Source organism: Orcinus orca, chromosome 1, assembly GCF_937001465.1.
Source record: "Orcinus orca chromosome 1, mOrcOrc1.1, whole genome shotgun sequence".
Lineage (NCBI taxonomy): Eukaryota > Metazoa > Chordata > Mammalia > Artiodactyla > Delphinidae > Orcinus > Orcinus orca.
This window is the reverse complement of record NC_064559.1, coordinates 158,527,579-158,549,210: the sequence shown is the minus strand read 5'-3', so window position 1 is coordinate 158,549,210 and position 21,632 is coordinate 158,527,579. Positions and strand designations below refer to the sequence as shown.

The window sequence follows — 21,632 nt, the reverse complement described above, 5'->3', positions numbered from 1 at the left end:
AAGAGCAATTTCATTGGCCCGACAGAGGGAAGTAGGATGGTACAGTTGCCGGTGATAGTTACTTTCTTTTTATTTATTTGTTTTTAATTGGAGTATAATTGCTTTACAATGTTGTGTTAGTTTCTGTGGCACAATGAAGTGAGTCAGCTATATGTATACCTGTATCCCCTCCCTCTCGTACCTCTTTCCCACTCTCCCCACAATCCCACCCATCTGGGTCGTCACAGAGCACTGAGCTGAGCTTCCTGTGCTTTATAGCATATTCCCACTAGCTATCTGTTTTACACATGGTGGTGTATATATGTCCATCCTAATCTCCCAATTTGTCCCTCCCCTTCCCCTCTGTGTCCACATGTCCATTCTCTATGTCTGTGTCTCTATTCCTGCCCTGCAAATAGTTTCATCTGCACCATTTTTCTAGATTCCACATATATGTGTTAATATACAGTATTTGTTTTTCTTTCTGGCTTACTTCACTCTGTATGACAGACTCTAGGTCCATCCACATCTTTACAAATGATGCAACTTCATTCCTTTTTATAGCTGAGTAATACTCCATTGTATATATTTATCTTCTTTATCCATTCATCTGTCATTGGATATTTAGGTTGTTTCCATGTCCTGGCTACTGTAAATAGTGCTGCAATGAACATTGGGGTACATGTGTTCTTTTGAATTATGGTCTTCTCTGGGTAGATGCCCAGTAGTGGGATTGATGGGTCATATGGTAGTTCTACTTTTAGTTTTTTAAGGAACCTCCATACTGTTCTCCGCAGTGGCTGTATCAATTTACATTCCCACCAACAGTGCAAGAGGTTTCCCTTTTCTCCACACCCTCTCTAGCATTTACTGTTTTTAGGTTTCTTGATGATGGCCATTCTGACTGGTGTGAGGTGATAACCTCATTGTAGTTTTGATTTGCATTTCTGTAATAATTAGTGATGTTGAGCATCTTTTCATGTGCCTCTTGGCCATCTGTATGTCTTCTTTGGTGAAATGTCTATTTAGGTCTTCTGCCCATTTTTTAATTGGGTTGTTTGTTTTTTTGATATTGAGCTCCATGAGCTGTTTGTATATTTTGGAGATTAGCTAATAGATTACTCTGATTTCAGGTGTGTGGTAAAATGGGTCAAACAATATGTATTCTACATTAGATGAAGTAAAGATTTCTTAGAAACTAATTTCCAAAGATGAATAACTTCAGTATTTAGGAATAATGTGCTGCTCTTCGAAAAATATTAAGTATTTCTTGGGCGCATCTAAATTATGGTTGGCTAGATCACCTCCTATTGCGAAAAATGTGTGTGTGTGTGTTCCTTAGAGAGTTTAATCAACTTAGTTATGAAATTGTGAACAAGCGCTTCTCATGACCCCAAAGTTTATCTATTTAGAGATTATGGGCTGTACTTCATGGAGTTTAAGATTTCTTTCAATTATACTAGAATGTAAAACTAACAAATTTCTTTTAAGGATAAAGTAGCCAATATTTGGTGCACCTTCAGTGTCTTTCTGAAGATCAGGGATATTCTGCCACATCACATCCAGTTAATGATGAGGTAAGAGACACCAAGTTTGTATATAGTGTTTTATAAGCTACTCTAAAAGTGTCGTGGCAATACCTCATTTATCTGGCATCATAGGGAGTAAGGTAGTCTTCATTAGTGAATATTCCACATAATGTAAACTCATTGCTCTGTATAACAGAACTTTTTTATTTGAAACGTTTTATGTGAAAGTTACTGTTACCTACTTCCGTCTTCCTTAAACAGTGTGTTAAACATGATTTAACATAACCTTGAAGAGTCATAATTTTCAGCGGTGTATCAGTCAGGGTCGACCAGAGAAGGAGAATGAGTAGGAGATCACTGTGTGTGTGTATGTGTGTGTGAATTTATTATGAGGAATTGGCTTATACAATTGTGGGGGACTGGCTAAGCAAACTGAATGCCAGTCCATAAGACAGACATTCAGGAGGGGCAATCTAGAGGGAAGGAAGAGCTGTACTGACCCCACTGCTGTTTGGAGTCTGATCTCAGGGAAGGCCTAAGCCTTTTAAAGGGCTTCCAGGTGATTCAGGCACCACCCAAGGCCGCACCCTTTTGATTAACTTAAAATCAGTTGAATAGGGACGTTAATTACATCTGCAGATCTCTTCACAGCAGCACCAACATTAGTGTTTGAATAACTGGGAGGTGTGTGTATGTGTGTGTGTGCTGCCTTTCTGTTTCCTCCAGTTCTTTTGGTTGGAGAGTATCCTTTGTAGCCCACCGTAACAGGAAGCAGACTAGTCGAGCTGAAGCCACAAAGCCTCCTCAAGTGGGAAAATTAGTTATTGTTTTGCATTATAATACTTGTTTTCAGGGCTTTCGAAGACTGTTTGCCTTGGTACTAAGTGGCTCCAGACTCCTCTGCTCGTTGAGTTCTTTTTTCCTCCTTGCCCATCAACCATCACAAGGAGAAGCTCTAGCAGCTTCCCACTCTCTTTCTAGCTTGTTCTTTCTGATTTGTCATGGGCTTGAAAATCAGATAATCAACTTTTGTGAAATTGAGGGCCAAAGAGGTTCTCTTGTGAGTAACTTTTATGAATGGTTGTGTTACAAATATAGCATTGTCTCTTTATACCTGGTTATGTTTTCTTGTCTGATAATTGACTTTTAGCTATCTTTGTATCTTTTCCATTATTGATACTAAATACTAAAAAAACATAAGCAATATTTAGTTCTATAATATTTTGTTCTATTTTATATAATCATGTATATATTAAAGTGTGTACATATTTCAGTGTATGGATTTTATTAAAATGTTATTTGGTCTTGAATTTATTATTTAATACATAAAAAACTTTAATTTGAAATCAACTTAAGTTGATAAGTAATGTGACCCTTACATTAAAAAATTGTTTCTTTGTTTTAGCTATATACCTTTATAAAGAAAACAAATGTCTAATTTTTATTAATTTTTTAGCTTTTGTTTTACATTTTTGAGCCTGCTTCCTGCATGTATAAAATTGACACTTCACCCCTCTCCCAGAGGATTCAGATTTACTCTGGTAAGTTTCTCATTACTTTAGATACTTAATTCTTGCTGCAATTGATCTTTTAAAAATACAGATAATTATTTTCCTGCTTTGAACAGGATTATTGGATTGAGACATAAGACATTCATTTATTTGGCAAACACTGAGTGTCTGACGTACTTAGGTGCTGTTTTGCACTAGGCTGAGCAATCAGAATCTTTCAGTTTAATTCAACAACTATTTAATTTCTTTGTGGTGGTCAGTGAGGGAATACAAAGAAGAAAACAGTGGTGATAGACATGTTTAAATTATTATGCTCTAAAGCAGACGGTATTAAGTTCTGTCAGGTACGATGGAGTGCTGTGATAGTGTGGGAAAAGGAGATATTACTTTGAGGGCAGATTTTAGCCTATTTTAGCCTATTTCTTAAAGCAAGTGGGATCAGAGCCAAATTTTGAAAACTGGGCAAGATTTGGAATAGGTGGTTATGTAATATAGGAGAGTTCGAGACAGGAGGAAGAGCTTGAAGGTACAGATGTGGGAGGGGATAGGGAATGATCTGGGAACAGCTATTAACCAATGAAATTTGTGTAACTTTTACGTGGGTATGTGTGTGTTGAGGTTAGGAGAGGATATAGTGAGAGAGAAGAGTCAGAAAGAATCAAATTATGTAAGAGCTTGGATGCTGGGCTGAAAAATTTGGAGTCTGATTTGTGTGCGAGAGGAGCAAAAAAGATTTTGGAGAAGGAGAGGGAACAGATCTCTGTTTTAGGAACATGACTTGTATCAGTTGGAACATGGATCGGGTATATATTTTATATTTTAGGGTTTCTCTGCGTGGGTTTACAGATTCCTCCTGGTTGTATTTCTGTGGTATTTAGAATTTGTTCCTGTGTACCTTGGTCTATAAAATGACATTTAAAGGATATCCTTTTAAAATATCAAGAAGAGTTAGTTTATGAAAACAGTCAGTCTTAGTGGACTTATAAAGGGACAACCTTTTATTTTTTATTATTTAAAAAAAATTTTTGGCCATGCCACGCAGCTTGCGAGACCTTAGTTCCCCTCACCAGGGATTGAACCCAGGCCCTCGGCAGTGAAAGTATGGAGTCCTAATCACTGAACTGCCAGGAAATTCCCTAAAGGGACAACATTTTAGAAATTGGGGTTTCAATTCTGGGACTGCCACTTATTTATATTGCATTCTAAAAACAAGCCAGAACAGAGCATGTCAGTCAAATATTTCAAAAGTGCTTATCGGTTCCACAGTGCAAAAAGATTCATGTTCCTCTTTTTTAAAGTTACCTTTTTATTGATGATGTCTGTTGTTTCATTCTGTGAATGAACTCTGAGCATAGTAAGTCATCTATAGTTAATATTCTATAGAATGTTTAGAATAGGAGGGATGTGGTTAGTAATATTTTGACGTCTTCAGTAGCCCTAACTTGAAATATTTGCAAGCTTATGTAAAATGGTTATTTATTATGCTAAATAAAGGTATATTTCAAAGATGATGGAATGGAATTTCAGAGTTTCGGTAACTAGCAGTGTTAGAGATGATTACTTTTAGGATTATGAAGCAGAAAAAGCATTTTCTTTCTCTTAACTTCCTAATTTTATTTAGTTTGTTGTGTTTTAATACCAGACATTGTGTTTAAAAAATAAAAAAGACATTAATGACTTATTTTTATTTTTGTTGATAATGTTTTAAATTCTTATTGAATACTTCTGAGAGCTTTAAAACATTTCCCATTATAATTATTTTAAAGTGTTTTTTTCCTTTCAATTTAGATTGAATTATTTCTTAATATAGGTCTATAATTAAGGTAATTGATAGTATGAATACTAATATATCTATAGCAGCAAAGTTACTTTTATCTATATCTTTTCAAGTAGTATTTATTAAGTGCCCTCTAATGTGTCAGGTCCTCTTCTAGGAATTGGCATATAAATGAATGACAGCTAATATCCCTGCTCTCTTAATTGGGGGACATTCATGCTAGTGGCAGGAGAAGAACAATAAACAAAATAAATCAGTTAACAGGAAAATATCTGGGAGTGATGAGGATTATGAAGAAAATAGTATTATGTGAAAAGAGGGCTGGTGGGGTTTGGTTAGGGGGGTACTACTTCAGATTGAGTAAGGGAAGACCTCTCTAGGGAAGTGACATTTCATCCTGGAACTGAATGATTGATTGATCAGAAGGAACCAATTACAAGAAGATCTGGGCTCTGACTTGACAAAAGCAAGTTTTTTCTCCAGGCAGGAACACATTTGGCATGTTCAAAGCATTAAAGGGACAAATATGAAGTGGCTGGTGTGAAATGAGTGAAGGAGACAGTAAGAAAGACTGGAAGAGGAAGGCAGGACCCAGATTATGTAGGAGTTTGGATTTTATTCTAAGTGTAATGGGAAGCTATTGGAGGATTTTAAACAGGGAAATTACATGATCTGATATGGTGGCTAAATGGAGAATGGATTGTCGGGGGCAGGAGCATTACCAGTTGGGAGGTTATTGCAGTGGCCCAGCAGAAAGGTGGGCGTGGCTTAGACCACTCCTCTGCCACCATCAGCAGAGGGGAGTGGAGAGAAGTCAGTGGATATTGTATTTGGGAGATGGTGTAGATAGGATTTGCTGATGGATTGGATGTATAGCATGTACAAGATAGTGATCCAGGTTTTTTGTTTGAGCAACTAGATTGGATGTATATAGATAAATGTCTAATATGCAGAATATAAACTCCTGAAAATAGATCTAAGTCATTATTAATTTAAAATCCCAAATAGCAAGTGATTACTTTATAGAACATTGAATATATTTTATTGAAGTGCACATTTTAAAAACACTAAAATGGATTTACTTTGCCAGTTTTAGATTTTGACTTACTTGTCCTTCATGCTTTTTAATTTAAATTGTCAGAGATTCCAAGGGAGGATGAAGGTATGATTGTTGTGTCTGGATTATTTAGTAGTTTTGTTATTAATAACTGAGACTCAATGAACTTGTTGTAGATGGTTAGGTATAGCTTTATAATAATTATTTTTCAAAATATTTTGATTATTAAATTTGAATAAAATACTATGCACATTAGAGTTGTGTATATATTTTCCTTCTAGCTACAAGCTATATTAAACTTTAAAATTTTACTTGAAATGATTTTTAGTCAGATTCATAATTAAATTGATATTATATTTTGTAAGTTGTTATATCTGATTTTGTCCCCTTTTTCCTTAAGGTTAGCTGTGCACTGTCATTCTTTCTATTTTCTTTCCAAGTACATGAAAAGTCCATTCTTTTGGTATCATTGTAAGTAAAAATGTTTCAAGTATGTTTTATTTGTTTATTGTGATGTGTTTATAATATGTAAATAAATTTATTACTTACATTTAATCACCTAAGTGCAAATCAAAACTATGCAAATGTTACATAATTTCATAAAATTATTTCATAAAATCACGTTTTCCAGAATGATGATCTCTTACAATTTTACTTCTTTATGATATATTTTAAACTGATGAAATTTTATGGAATAATTTCTGATATCTTATTTCTTCCTATTTTTTTCATTTATATTTTCTATATGCTAATAAAAACTGTCTTCCAAAGAGGCTCTACTTAGGTTGGAGCCTGTGTGTCTTCTTTGCCTTTTTCATTTCATTCATTTCCACATCTATTCAATGGCCTGTTCTCTCCATCAACCTCTTTAGAGGCTTTTATATGTTGCCTCCTTTTTAGTTCTTCTGTCAAAACCTTTGTTTAGACACTATTGGCAATCCCTAACCACACTCCTTTTTTTTAGGAGCATTAAAATTTTTTCCTGTTCTTCATAGAAATTGAGTGGCAGTTGGGGGTATATTATCCCAATATTAAAATAGTATTTGCCCAGAACACATTGGAATACTTGAATCCTGCCCAAGATCAATCCCACCCATGCCTGCCACACCCCTCACCCTGTGTTTGCTAGGTTCCTGTGGAAGATGCATGTATGAAATGACTAATGACAAATGGAAGGGTGTATTGCTTTTATTAGGTGGAGCTTTGAACTAAAACCTTAGTGCAGAGCTTTATAGTAGGTGGGGCTGGCCTATGGGGAAGCCTTCTTTCCTCCGAAAAAAATAGTCTCGTACCATTGCAGACTGGGAGGGCAGCTTAATTTCATCCCCTGAAGTCTAAACTTGAGTTAGATCTGACCACTGTTATGTGAGGCTAGGCTGACCCTATGCAAATCCCTAGTGCCAGGGGATGGAACTATGGAGAGGTATTGCTTTCAAACATGTATAATCTTCCCCAGGATTGCTACTCCAGAGAAAGGAGCTCGATCAGTGAGTGACCTATAATCTGACCATTCAGATTAGCTCGTGGGCCCTGAATTTCTGGAAGTTCATACTCTACAACTGTACCTAGATTATTCATAACAGTGCATGACTTTAATATAATTTTGATCAAATATTTTAAAGTTCCTCTTGACCTGGTTCCAGCTAAGCTATCATTAAACAAATATTTCATCCAATAAATATTTATTGAGGGCCTACTATTTGCCAGATACTGTTCTATGCACCTGGGATGTATCTGTGAACAAAACAGACAAAAATCCCTACTTTCTTAGCTTTCATTCTCAAGGACAGACACTAATAATTAAATAAAAATAAGAAATTAAATAATGTGTTAGCAGGTAATAAAAGTCATGAAGGATACATAAAAGAGGATAAGGGAAGTTGGGAGTACTGGAGCTGGGGTTACAGGAGTAAGTGCAGGTTGCAGTTTTAAACAAGGATGTCAAGGTAGGCCTTGTTGAGGAGATACTTGAGTGGACTGGAGGAGGTGAGGGTTAGCCAAGTAGATATCTGGGAGAATAACATTCTAGACAGCCAGTGCCAAGGCCCTAAGATGGGAGTATGACTGATATGTTTAGGAAACAACAGAATGGCCAGTGTGGCCAAAGTGCAGTGGTCAATGTAGGAAGTAATAGGAGGTGAAGTTAAAGAGGTAACAGGCATGTAAATTATATAGGATCTTGTAGGCCATATTGGGAACTTTGGCTTTTATTCTGAAGGAAACGGGGAGCCACGGAAGGATTTTGAGGAAGACGCATGATCTGACTTGATGTGTTTTTTTTGTTTTGTTTTGTTTATTTTTTATTTTTGGCTGCGTTGGGTCTTTGTTGCTGCACACGGGATTTCTCTCTAGTTGCAGCGAGCAGGGGCTACTCTTTGTTGCGGTGCATGGGCTTCTCATTAAGGTGGCTTCTCTTTGTTGCAGAGCACGGGCTCCAGGGTGCGCGGGCTTCAGTAGTTGTGTCACGCGGGCTCAGTAGTTGTGGCGTGCGGGCTTAGTAGCTCCACAGCATGTGGGATCTTCCTGGACCAGGGATTGAAACGTGTGTCCCCTGCATTGGCAGGCGGATTCTGAACCACTGCACCACCAAGGAAGTCCCGTGACTTGATGTTTTAAAAGGATCACTTTGCTTATCAAATTATACATGTTAAATATGTACAGTTAATTGTCTATCAGTTATACCTCAATAAAGCTGTTAAAAAATAAAATGATCATTCTGGTGGCAGGTCAAGAACAGATTGTACAGAGCAAGGGTAGAAAACACAGAGACCATTTAGAAGGCAATCACCATTATCCAGGTTGAGAGATGGTGGCGATGGGGACCAAGATCATAATAGTGGAAGAGGTGAGAAGTGGTCAGTAGAGCCTGAAAGTTTCCCGATGATTTGGATATAGCATGTGAGAGAAAGAGAAAAATCAAAGGTGTGTTCATGGTTTTTGGCCTGGAACGGGAAGGATGGAGTGGCCATTGACTGAAATGGGGAAGACTGCAAGTGGAGCAGGATTACACTAGATGTGAACAAGGTGGGAGGTTCCCAAGTTCAGTGTTGGATGTGTCTTTGGACATCAAGTGGAGGTGTTGAGTTAGTATTTAAATACAAGTCTGGGTTGGATATATGAGTGGAGTCCAGAGAGAGACTGAGCCAGAGACATAAAATTAGTAATTTCTCAGTAGAGATGACATTTAAAGTCATGAGACTAGATGAGATAACCAAGGAAGTGAGTATAGACAGAGAAGAACACCAGAGACTGAGTTCTGGGCCACACAATACTAAGAGGTCTGGGAGAAGAGGCAAATGGGAATGGCCAACTAGGTAGGATGCAAACCACAAGAGTTGGTGTCCTGGAAGCTGAGTGAAGAAGGAATTTTCAGGATAACAAGGTCTGCTGTCTTACACCACTGACAGAAATTAACTTGAAATGGCTTAGACTTAAATGTAAGGACTGAAACTATAAAACTTGTAGAAGAAAACATAAGGGAGAAGCTCCTTGACATTGTTCTTGGCAATGATGTTTTGGATATGACACCAAAAGCAGAAGGAACAAAAGCAAAAATAAATAATTGGGACAGCATCACACTAAAAAGTTTCGGCACAGCAAAAGAAATATCAAAATGAAAAGGCGGGCTTCCCTGGTGGTGCAGTGGTTGAGAGTCCGCCTGCCGATACAGGGGACACGGGTTCGTGCCCCGGTCCGGGAGGATCCCACATGCTGCGGAGTGGCTGGGCCCGTGAGCCATGGCCCCTGAGCCTGTGCGTCCGGAGCCTGTGCTCCGCAATGGGAGAGGCCACAACAGTGAGAGGCCCGCATAACGCAAAAAAAAAAAAAAAAAAAGGAAAAAAAAAATGAAAAGGCAACCTGTGGAATGGCAGAAAATATTTGTAAATCATGTATCTGATAAAGGGTTAATTATCCAAAATATATAATGAACTTATACAACTCAGTAGTAGAAAAAACAAATAATCCAAAGGACCTGAATAGATATTTTTCTAAAGAAGGCATACAGATGGCCAACAGGTACATGAGAAGGCGCTCAACATCACTAATCATCGGGGAAATGCAAATCAAAACCACAGTGAGATATCACCTCACACCTGTTAGAATGGCTCTTATCAAAAGGACAAGAGGGGCTTCCCTGGTGGTGCAGTGGTTAAGAATCTGCCTGCCAATACAGAGGACATGGGTTCAAGCGCTGATCTGAGAAGATCCCACATGCCACGGAGCAACTAAGCCCGTGCGCCACAACTACTGAGCCTGCGCTCTAGAGCCTGTGAGCCACAACTGCTGAGCCCAAGTGCCACAGCTACTGAAGCCTGCATGCCTAAAGCCCATGCTCTGCAACAAGAGAAGCCACCGCAATGAGAAGCCCGCATACCGCAACGAAGAGTAGCCCCCACTCGCGCAACTAGAGAAAGCCCGCACACAGCAACAAAGACCCAACGCAGCCAAAAATCAATCAATCAATCAATAAATTTATAAAAAAAAAAAGACAAGAGATAACAAGTGCTGATGAGGATGTGGAGAAAAGAGAACCCTGTGCACTACTGGTGGGAATGTAAATTGGCGCAGTCACTATGGAAAACAGTATGGAGGTTTTTCAGAAAATTAAAAATAGAGCTACCATATGACCCAGCAATATTTCTGAAGTAAATGAAATTACTGTCTTGAAGAGACATCTTTACCCCCTAGTTCTTCACAGCATTACTTGCAACAGCTGAGACATGGAAACATGGAAGTGCCTGTCAACAGATGAATACAGAAAGTGGCGTATTACTCCCCCCTCCAACACACACAAAGGAATATGATTCAGCCATAGAAAAGGAAGGAAATCCTGGGGACTTCCTTCCTCCAGTGGTTAAGACTCCACGTTTCCACTGCAGGGGGCACAGTTCCAATCCCTGGTTGGGGAAGCAAGATCCCACTGCCATGCTGTGGCGTGGCCAAAGAAAAAAAATGGAAGGACATTTGCAACAACATGGATGAACCTTGAGGGCATTATGCTAAATGAAGTAAGTCAGACAGAGAGAAAGACAAATACTGTATGAGCTCACTTAAATGAGGAATGTTAAGACATAGAAGCATCGAAACTAAACTCACAGGAACAGAGTAAGTTGGTGGTTGCCTGAGTTGGGGTGGCGGGGAAATGGGTGAAGGTGGTTAAAGAGTACAAACTTACGGTTATGAGATGAATAAGTTCTGGGGATCTAATGTGCAGCATACACTGTAGCTGGCTGTAGTTAGCAAAAGTTAACAAGTCCCCTACATACGAACCTTCAAGTTGCGAACTTTCAAGGATGCGAATGTGCATTCCTTCAGCGTCACGTGTGAGTGAAATTGCAGCTTGCCCTCTGTCTCCTGTTGCTGACGATCCTTCAGCTCTACCATCTCCCACCTTTTCTCCCTCCTCCAGTCAGTAACTCTTCTTGCCTGTTCACTCGATGCCAGCCCCTGGATGCCGGCTGTTGTACTGTACTACTGTACTTTTCAAGGTACTGTACTGTAAGATTAAAAATATTTTCCTTATTTTTTGTGTTTTTTTAATGTATTATTTGTGTGAAAAGTATTATAAACCTATTATAGTATGGTACTATATAGCCGATTGTGTTAGTTGGGTACCTAGGCTAACTTAGTTGGACCTAACAAACAAATCGGACTACAAACGTGCTCTCACTGTGGAACTTGTTCGTATGTAGGGGACTTACTGTATTGTATACTTGAAAGTTGCCAGGAGAGTAGATCTTAAAAGTTGTCACCACAGACACACACAAGGGCACACACACACACACAAAAGGTAACTTTAAGTTGATGGATGTGTTAATGAACCTTATTGTGGTAATCATTTTGCAATATATACCTATATCATCACATTGTACACTTTGTTCACATTGTGCAATGTTATACGTCAGTTACATCTCAATAAAACTGGGGAAAAAAGGACATGATGTGATCAGTTGTATCAGATGCTGTTAATAGGTCAAATAAGATGAGGGTTAAGAATAGACTGTTTGCCATAGTGAAATGGAAGTCACTGATGAAAAGTGACTTTTCTAGGTCACTTAGAAAAGGCTAGTGTTGGTAGAGGGATGCAGGGAAGAGCCTGATTGGGGTGGGTTTAAGACATAATGAGAAGAGAAGAATTGAAGATAAGTATAGATGATTCTTTAATATATATATATATATATATATATATTTAAGTATATTATATATATATATATATATAAAATGGTGAAATACACTATTAGTACATTCACAATGTTGTATAACCACCACCACTGTCTACTTACAGAATATTTTCGTCACCCTAGAAGGAAACCCCGTACCCAGTAAGCAGTCATTCCCCGTTCTCCCCTTCCCCTAATCCTTGTAACCACTAATCTACTTTGTCTCTGTGGATTTGCCTGATTTGGATATTTCATATAAATGGACTCATAAAATATGTGGCCTTTTGTTTCTGACCTGTTTCACTTAGCATAATATTTTCAGAGTTCATCCATGTTGTACTATGTATTGGTACTTCATTTTTATGCCTGAATAATATTGCATCATATGGATATACTACATTTTGTTTGTCCATGCATCAGTTGATGGACATTTTGAGTTGTTTTCACCTTTTGGCTATTGGGAATAGTGCCACTATGAACATTCATGTATACGTTTTTGTTTGAACACTTGTTTTCAGTTCTCTTGGGTCTCCAGGAGTGGAATTTCTGGGTCATATAATAATTCTGTAAACTTACTGTGGAACCACCAAACTAATTTCCACAGTAGCTATCCCATTTTATATTGTCACCAGTAATTATACGTGTTCCAATTTCTCTGCATCCTTGTCAGCACTTGTTATTGTCTGTTATTGTTTTTGCCATCCTAGTAGGTGTGAAGTAGTATCTCATTCTGGTTCTCATTTGCGTTTCTCTAAAGACTAATGATGTTGAGCATCTTTTTATGTCCTTGTTGGCAATATGTATATCTTCTTCAGAGAAATGCCTAATACTTAAATCCTTTGTCCAATTTTTAAGTGGTTGTTTCTCTTTCTTGTTGAGTTTTAGAAGTTCTTTATATATTCTGAATATTAAACCTTTATCAGATATATGATTAACAAATACTTTCTTCCATTCTTTGGATTTTCTTGATAGTGTTCTTTGATGCACAGAATTTTTAATTTGATGAAATCCAATTTATCTATTCTTTCTTTTGTTGCTTGTGCTTTTGATGTTGTATCTAACAAACTATTGCCAAATCCAAGGTAATATTTACCCTCATATTTCTTCTAAGAACTTATGGATTTAGCTCTTATATTTAGGTTTTTGATCCATTTTGAGTTCAGTTTTGTATATGGTGTGAGATAGGTAGGCAGTTCTTTAGATGAGTTTTGCCAAAAAGGAGAGCAGAGAAATTAAGCAATAACTGGTAGAGAAAGTGGGGTCAAAGAGGTTTGTTATTTGTTTTCAGATAGGAGAGATAATGGCATGGGAATGGTCAGTAAGAGGGAACATTGATGATACAGGAGAGGTAAGAGTTGCTGGAGCAGTGTCCTTCAGAGACAGAGGTGGAGTAGGATCTAGAGCACAAATGGAAGGATTGGCTGTGGACAGATGCATGAATCATTCATCTTAATAAAAAGAGGGAACACACTGTATCAGTACAGATGCTGGGAAGAGAGTAGATGTGATGGTGACATCTGTGAAAGTTCTCTTTTAATTGCTTTAGTTTTCTTATTGAAATGGAGGACAAAGTCATTAGGAAAGAGTGGGTTAGAGCTGTTGGGAATATGAGAAGAGAGGAGAAGGTGGAATTATCTTTGTAAGGAGACACAGAGTATGAACAGACTAGGGAAATATATACTAATTGCTGGACACTTGAATATCATGATCATGTATTTAAAGTGAGAATAGTTAGTGCGGGTAAATGTTTTCCTCCAGAGCAGTTGCTCAGTAAGGCCAGAGTAAGTGCAGGTGGAGAGTTGGGTATTTCCAGGTTTATGGTTTTGTCTAGTGAGGATAACTCATTTGCTTGGGATTTGAGATTGAATACATGGGAGTGATTATGATTGATCTTAGAATTTAACCTGGGTAAGAAGGGAAAAGGCCATTAAAATAGTGAGGCAAAGTGAAAATGTGCTAGGAACAATGGATCGAAGGTCTTGGGGGGGATTGTTGGAGTACTGAAAAGGTAGGAGATAGTAGTCAGAATGCAACTGATGAGTTGTGATTATGGAGGGCTTACAGTCTAGCATATGACCCTAAGTGCAGGACTGAAGATGAGATCACTAGAAGAGAAGAGTTCCAGCAAATGAGAGGTCTGGGTGTTGGAAGATCATCTATGTGTACGTTAAAATTGCCAAGAATTGAGATGAGTAGGGTTGTAGACAGTGACAGTGTGTAAGAAGTTGAAATTATTGAGTAATGAGTGAAGTGATCCTTGAGGCTGGTGGATGATAACAAAGATGAGGAATAATAGGGGATATACAGCCAGATGACAGGAGATTCAAAGCTGGAAATTGTTAAGGTGGGGAGAGGGAGAGTAGTGTGGAAGTACTGATGAAGAGCAAAGAGGTTATGTCCCTTCTCAGGGCCTTTAAATTGTTTGAAGGCTGTGGAAACAATAGCAGAACAGGCACAATGGACAGGGCAGAGGGGCAGCATTTTCCTTAGCGGGAGAGAACCAGGATTTGTTTTGAACAAGGTGGTGAAAGGAAGGGTTCAGAGAAGAGGTTGAGGTTGTGGGCGATTTTGCAGCTTGATTATAAATATTAAGTACCTAGAAGTTAAGGGCTGAGTTACATTCATCACTGCATTCCTTTCAGAGCAGTGCTTTTACATACTACATTTTCAATAAATGCTTATGTTCAGTAAATGAATACCGAATGATTAAGTGGGAAAGAATTAAGACCTAGAAACAGAAAATAATGTTTATTGAACACCTACTGTGTGCTTGTAATTAACAAAAATACATTCCAATTATAAAAGCATAAAGCAATGAAATTGAAAGTCCTCTAGTATTTTCTTTTAGTGCAGTAGTTTTCAATCAGTTTATAAACCTAGGCCTCCCATCTCATACTCTAGCTGACATGAGGAAGAGTCATCCTTCTAAGAAAGGAGAATACTTAAACCTTTTAAAATAAGGAGACCAATAATAATAACAACAAAAATAATTATTCAACAACTACCACCATTAGTAAAAAGTTATTTTATTCTTGTTTTACTAAAAAATAAACACTAGATAATACTCACAGAAGAGTTCTTTCAACTACTTAACAATCCAAGGTATTGTTATTATTTCCATTTACACATAAGAAAAAGGTTAAATTAATCATTTGTTCAAAGTCAAACAGTAAGTAAGTGGCAGGGATGGGACTAGGTAGGACTTAAGTCTTCTGACTAGACCCTTCTTTTGGAGCATTGCCACAGTTGAATCCAGAAGGTAATGCAACCAGGGGTAGTACCAAGGAGGTCACAGAGCTTGGACCTATGACCCTACACAGCTTTCTGATAAAGCCAGTGGTTCCATCTACTGGTGTTATGCTTCCTCTTCCTACACTATTGTTCTTTTCATGTAGCCTCTTCCTACTCATTTTGTCCTTTTTTCTTTTATTCTACCATCATCAACCCTTTATAATTCTTCCTTGCCTCTGTTGTCCTCTCTGCAGTGGCAGATGATGATCCTGTCTTTTAGTTTTTAACTTAGCTGAGCATTATGTCATATGGAAGATCATAAAAAAGAAGTTTGAAAACCACTGTACCAAGTAGGATATTCATGTTTACCAAGTAGGATGAAATATGTGAAAAAGCTCTTTTTCTCTGAATGTTCAGTTCTGTTTGATCCTTTCTTTGAGCTGCGTTTGTATGATAGGGAAAAAATGTTTCATTAATGGATACTGGAAGTTTTCCAGTTATTATGAGGAGTTGACACCTTCTCTGTGTCTAGATTCATTTAGTTTGCATTGATAGTTATAAAAAACTGAATCAGTAGTCCCTATGGAGTATTTTGTGTGTGTGTGTGTGTGTGTGTGTGTGTGTATGTGTGTTTTTCTTACTACCTCAAAAATCAGACAGGTAAAATGTATTCATATTTTTACATGTAAGCACTGAAATTATATTCTCTAAGATTAACATATTTTTCTTTGTCATTTTAGACCAGTCTGCTTAGTTTTAAGGGAAATTCCTTTTATGTCTACTTGGTTTTTACTTGTGTCAACATTTAGGTGAGTCAAACCAATTTCCAGTATAATATTTTCAGTGTAGTACTTATAAACTCATTTAAAACTTTTTTACAAAGTGATTATGGTTTGAATTGACAATTCTCTTTTTAACGTTTTTTCTGTTTTCCCATATAGTATGCTGCCTCTTCTATTGAAGGATGAACTCCTAATGCCCTCAGTTGTGACAGTGATAGCATTTTTCATAGCTTGTGCAACCTCCTTTTCAATATTTGAAAAGACTTCTGAAGAAGAACTGCAGTTGAAATCCTTCTCCATTTCTGTTAGGAAATATTTTCCATGTTTTACATTTCTTCCCAGAATTATACAACATTTGGTAAGTTGTTCAGTTTTTAAGATACTATTTTAAAAAAGTTATTATAATAACTTTTTTCTTTTATAGCATTTTTGAGATATAATTCCCATAAAATTCACCCATTTAAAGCATGCAACTCCGTGTTTTAAGTATGTACACAGAGTTTTACAACCATCCTCCTAACCTAGTTTTAGATTATTTTCCATCACCCCAAAAAGAAACCCTGTGTCCTTTAGCAGTCATTTCCCATTCCACCCTCACCCCTAACCTCAGCCTTGGACAGCCACCCAATTACTTTCAGTCTCCATAGATTTGCCTATTTGGACATTTCATATAAATGGAATGCATTAGTCCCTTAGGGCTGATATAGCAAAATACCACATCAGATAGCTTAAACAACAGAAATTTATTTTCTCACAATTCTGGAGGCTAGAAGTCCAAGATCAGGGTGACATCAGCATTGGTTTCTGGTGAGGCCTGTCTTCCTGATTTGTAGGTGACCTTGCCGTCTCCTCATATGGCCTCTTTTGTGTGTGTGTGTGTGTGTGTGTGTGTGTGTTTGTGTGTGTGTGTGTGTGTGTGTGTGTGTGTGTGTGTGTGTGTGTGTGTGTGGAGAGAGAGAGAATTCTTTGGTGTCTTTTTCTCTTCTTATAAGGACATCAGTCCTATCAGATTAGGGCCCCAGCCTTAGGACTTCATTTAACCTTAATTTAATCTCATCTCTAAATGCAGTCACATTGGGGCTTAGGGCTTCAACATATGAATTTTGTGGGGACACAGTTCAGTCTGTAACATGGAATCATACACAATGTTGTCTTTGATGACTGGCCTCTTTCACTTAGCACATTTTTGATTTTCATCTATGTGGTAGCACGTATCAATACTTCATTCCTTTTATTGCCAATTCCATTATATGGATATACCACATTTTGTTTATCTGTTCTTCAGTAGATGCTTGCTTCCACTGTTTGGCTGTTATAAATAATGCTGCCCTGAAGATTTGTGTATTAAGTTTACCAGTGCACATATGTTTTCATTTCCTTCAAGTATATACCTAGGAGTGGTAATTCTGTGTTTAACATTTTGAGAAACTGCCTGTCTTCCAAAGTGCTGCATGATTCTACATTCCCCCCAGCAATATATGAGGATTCCAATTTCTCCACATCCTTGACAGCACTGGTTATTGGCTTTTTTTTTATTATACCCTTCCATTATTATAGCCATACAAAGTGGGTGTGAAATGGTATCTCATTGTGGTTTTTGCATTTCCCTAGTGACTCCCTAGTGACTAATGATATTGAGTATCTTTTTGTAATTTCTTTGGAGAAATGCCTATTCAAGTCCGTCTCCCATTTTTTTTTTTTTTTTTTGGCCACACTGCACGGGTTGTAGCACCTTACCTCCCCAACCAGGGATTGAACCCAGGCCCTTGGCATTGAGAGCATGGAGTCCTAACCACTGGGATGCCAGGGAATTCCCATCCTTTGTTCATTTTTAGTTGTCTTTTTTTTTTTTTGAATTGTAAGAGTTCTCTATACATTCTTGATACAGGTCTCTTACTAAATTGCAAATATTGTCCCCCATTCTGTGGGTTGCTCTTTGACTTTCTTGATGGTATTGTTTGTAGCACAAACGTTTTCATTTTTATGAAGTTTAATATATCTAGTATTTCTTTTGTTGTTTGTGCTTTTGGTGTCATATCTCAGAATCTGTATATAACCAAAGGTCATGAAGATTTACTCTGATGTTTTTTTTAAGAGTTTTATAATTTTAATTCTCTTTAGGACATTGATTCATTTCGAATTAATTTTTGTGTATGGTATGAGGTAGGAGTCCAACTTTATTCAGTTGTTCCAGCACCAATGAATTGTGTTTGCACCCTTGTAGAAAATCAACAGATCCTAAACGTAAGGGTTTATTTCTGGACTCTTAGTTCTATTTCACTGATCTATATTATCCTTATGCTGCTACCACAGTCTTGACTACTGTGGTTTTATAGTTAGTTTTGGGATTGAAAATTGAGTCCTCTTAGTCCTCTAAAAAATTAGTCCTCTAACTAATTCATTTTCAAGATTGTTTTAGCTATTGTGTCCCTTGCATTTCCATATTCTTTTTAGGATCAGCTCATCAATTTCTCCGAAAAACAAGCTGAGATTTTGATAGGGGTTGCCTTGAATATGTATTTAAATTTGTGGAGTATTGCCATCTTAGCAAGATTTAGTCTTCCAAACCTATGAACATAGGATGTATTTCCATTTATTTATTCTTTAATTTCCTTCAACAATGTTCTGTAGTTTTCAATGTACAGGTCTCGCACTTCTTTTGTTAAATTCATTTCTAAATATTTTATTCTTTACGATGCTTTTGTAAGTGGAATTTTCTTAATTTTGTTTTCATAATGTTCATTGCTACTGCATAAAAATACAATTGATTTTTTTATTCTGAACTATAAGTTTTTAGTGAATTCCTTATGATCTTCTATATACAAGATCATGTCATCTGTAAATCATGATAGTTTTATGTCTTCCCTTTAAAACTGGATGCCTTTTATTTCTTTTCCTTGCTTAATTACCTGGCTAGACAGCTCCAGTACAGTGTTGACTACAACTGGCAAGAGTGGATATCTTCGTTTCTTCAGATTTTAGGGGAAATCATCCAGTCTTTCAACATTAACTATGATGTAGTTGTGGGATTTTTATAGATGGCCTTTATTTGGTTAGGGAGTTCTCTTCTGTTCCTAGTTTGAATGTTTTTTCATGAAAAGCTGTTGGATTTTGTCAAATGCTTTTCCTGTGTCTAACGATATTATGTGTTGTTTTCCTTTATTCTATCAATATGGTATATTACATTGATTGATTTTTGTATATTGAACTAACCTTGCATTCTTGGGATAAGTTCCACTTGATCATGGTATATAACCTTACTTATATGCCACTTGCTCGGGTTTGCTAGTATTTTGTAGAAGACGTTTGCATCTTATATTCATAGGGGATATTGGTCTGTAGTTTTCTTTTTGTGATGTCTTCGTATGGTTTTGTAAATCAGGCTTAGTACTTGCCTCATTGAATGAGTTAGGAAGTGTTCCTTTTCTACTTTTTGGAAGAGTTTACGAAGGACTGGTATTAGTTCTAGAAACATTTGGTATAATTTACCAGCAAAGCCATCCGCCTGTTCCTGGACCTTTCTTCGTGGGATCTTAAAGATGACTAATTCAGGAGAGAGGGATAAAATAGGAGTATGGCATTAACAGATACAAACTACCATACATAAAATAGAGGAGCAACAAGGATTTACTGTATAGCACAGGGAGCTATATTCAATGTCTTGTAATAACCTATAATGGAAAAGAATCTGAAAAAAATATATATAACTGAATCTCTTTGCTCTACACCTGAAACTAACAATATTGTAAATCAACTGTACTTCAATTAAAAATGATTAATTCAATCTCTTGTTATAGGTCTATTCAGACTTTCTGTATTTCTTGACACAATTTCAGTGGTGTGTCTAAGAATTTGTCCATTTCATCTATGTTATCTAATTTGTTGGCATACAGTTGTTCATAATATTCCCTTATAATCCTTTTTATTTTTATGTATGGTAAGGAGTGATGTTCCTTTTTCATTCCTGACTTGGGAAATTTGTACCTTCTCTCTTGGCCTTGGTTAGTCTAGCTAAATTTTGATAGTTTCATTGATATTTTTGCAGAACCAACTTTTGGTCATTGATTTTCTCTCGTTTTTCTGTTTTCTATGTCACTGATTTTATATACCCTTTTTATATACCCTTTTATATACCCTTTTTTATATACCCTTTTTCATGCTTGGGTTTGGTTTACTCTTTTTTAAAAAAATATTTATGTATTTGCCTGCGCTGGGTCTTAGCTGTGGCACGTGGGATCTTTGTTGTGGTGTGTGGGGTATGTGGGATCTTTAGTTGCGGCATGCAGGATCTTCAGTTGCAACATGTGGACTCTTAGTTGTGGCACGTGGGATCTAGTTCCCTGACCAGGGATCGAACCTGGGTCCCCTGCATTGGGAGTGCAGAGTCTCAACCAGCGGACCACCAGGGAAGTCCCTGGTTTACTTTTTTATCTAGTTTCTTAAAGTTCAGGTGGTTGATTTTAGACCTTTCTTCCATTTTTATATAGTCATTCAAACCCATATATAACCCCTGTGCCATTCTTAAGCAGTATTCCATAAACTTTGAAATATATGTTTTTTAATTTAGTTAAAAATATAGTCCATTTCTTCTGATTTCTTCTTTGGCTCATGAATTATTTAGGCATTTGTTGTTCAGTTTCCAAATATTTGGGAATTTCCTTGACTACTTCATGTTTTTCTATTCTAATTTAATTCTAATGTACTTAGAGAACATACTTTGTATTATTTCAGTATTTTCAAATGTATTGACTTTGTTTTGTTAATTTCCCCTTCAGTTTTGAAGGGTATTTCTTTTAGCAATTTGAATATCGTCCATCCTACTGTCTTGTGGCATCCATATTTTCTGATAAGTCAATTGTTAATCTTATTGAGGATAGTTTATATACATACATACATATATATATATGTATATATATACACACACACACACTTACTTTTAGGTGCTTATTAGATACCCAAGTGGAGATTTTAAGGAGAACTTGGATATATGAGTCTGGAGTTTAGGGGAGAGGTCCAGGCTGGAGACAGTAATTTGAGTCTTCAGTATATAGACGGTGACTAAGGTCACTGTGACTAAAGTCATCACTGGATGAGCTCACCAAAGGTGTGATCATACATTGAGAAGGAACCAGCGAAGTTGTCTGAGAAAGATTAACTAGTGAGGTGGGAGGAAACCAGGAGAGTATGATGTCATGGAAGCCAAAGGAAGGGTTTCAAGATGGCAGTGATGTATTATTTCAAATGCTGCTGAGAGATCAAATAAGGCAATAAGAATTGACCACTGGGTTTAGTTTAGTGGAGGTCATCATGGATCTTTCATTGGAGTGATTGGAGTGAAAGCCTAGTTGGTGCAGGTTCACTAATGAAAGGGAGAATTGGACACAGCAAGTTATAGTTAACTCTTTTAGGAAACTTTTTTCTAAACAGGAGCAGACAAATGGGGTAATGGCTGGAGTTTGACACTGATTCAGGATCATAGTATCATGACATTTCATTCAGTCCCATATTTCTTAAGTTTGAAACTTTTGATGATTTCACTTCAGACATTTTCATTCCTCACTAAGATTGACTCATATTTTCCCTTTGGAGGATATTTGCAGCCTAT

General features: G+C 37.1%; 1 protein-coding gene and 1 long non-coding RNA gene across 3 annotated transcripts in view; both read left to right on the top strand.

Moving 5' to 3' along the window:
- Positions 1-21,632, top strand: part of ALG6 (ALG6 alpha-1,3-glucosyltransferase) — a 60,149-nt gene that overhangs the window by 36,229 nt on the left and 2,288 nt on the right. For both annotated transcript variants that reach the window (XM_033409008.2, XM_033409005.2), the window contains 5 exons: positions 1,471-1,556; positions 2,965-3,049; positions 6,254-6,324; positions 15,986-16,054; positions 16,187-16,385. In XM_033409008.2, the coding sequence (XP_033264899.1) occupies positions 1,471-1,556; positions 2,965-3,049; positions 6,254-6,324; positions 15,986-16,054; positions 16,187-16,385 (510 nt within the window). The remainder of the gene's footprint in view (positions 1-1,470; positions 1,557-2,964; positions 3,050-6,253; positions 6,325-15,985; positions 16,055-16,186; positions 16,386-21,632) is intronic.
- On the top strand, positions 6,331-15,026 carry LOC125963380 (uncharacterized). Its single transcript, XR_007475264.1, has 2 exons — positions 6,331-9,131; positions 9,475-15,026. It is a non-coding gene; the product is annotated as an uncharacterized LOC125963380 (long non-coding RNA).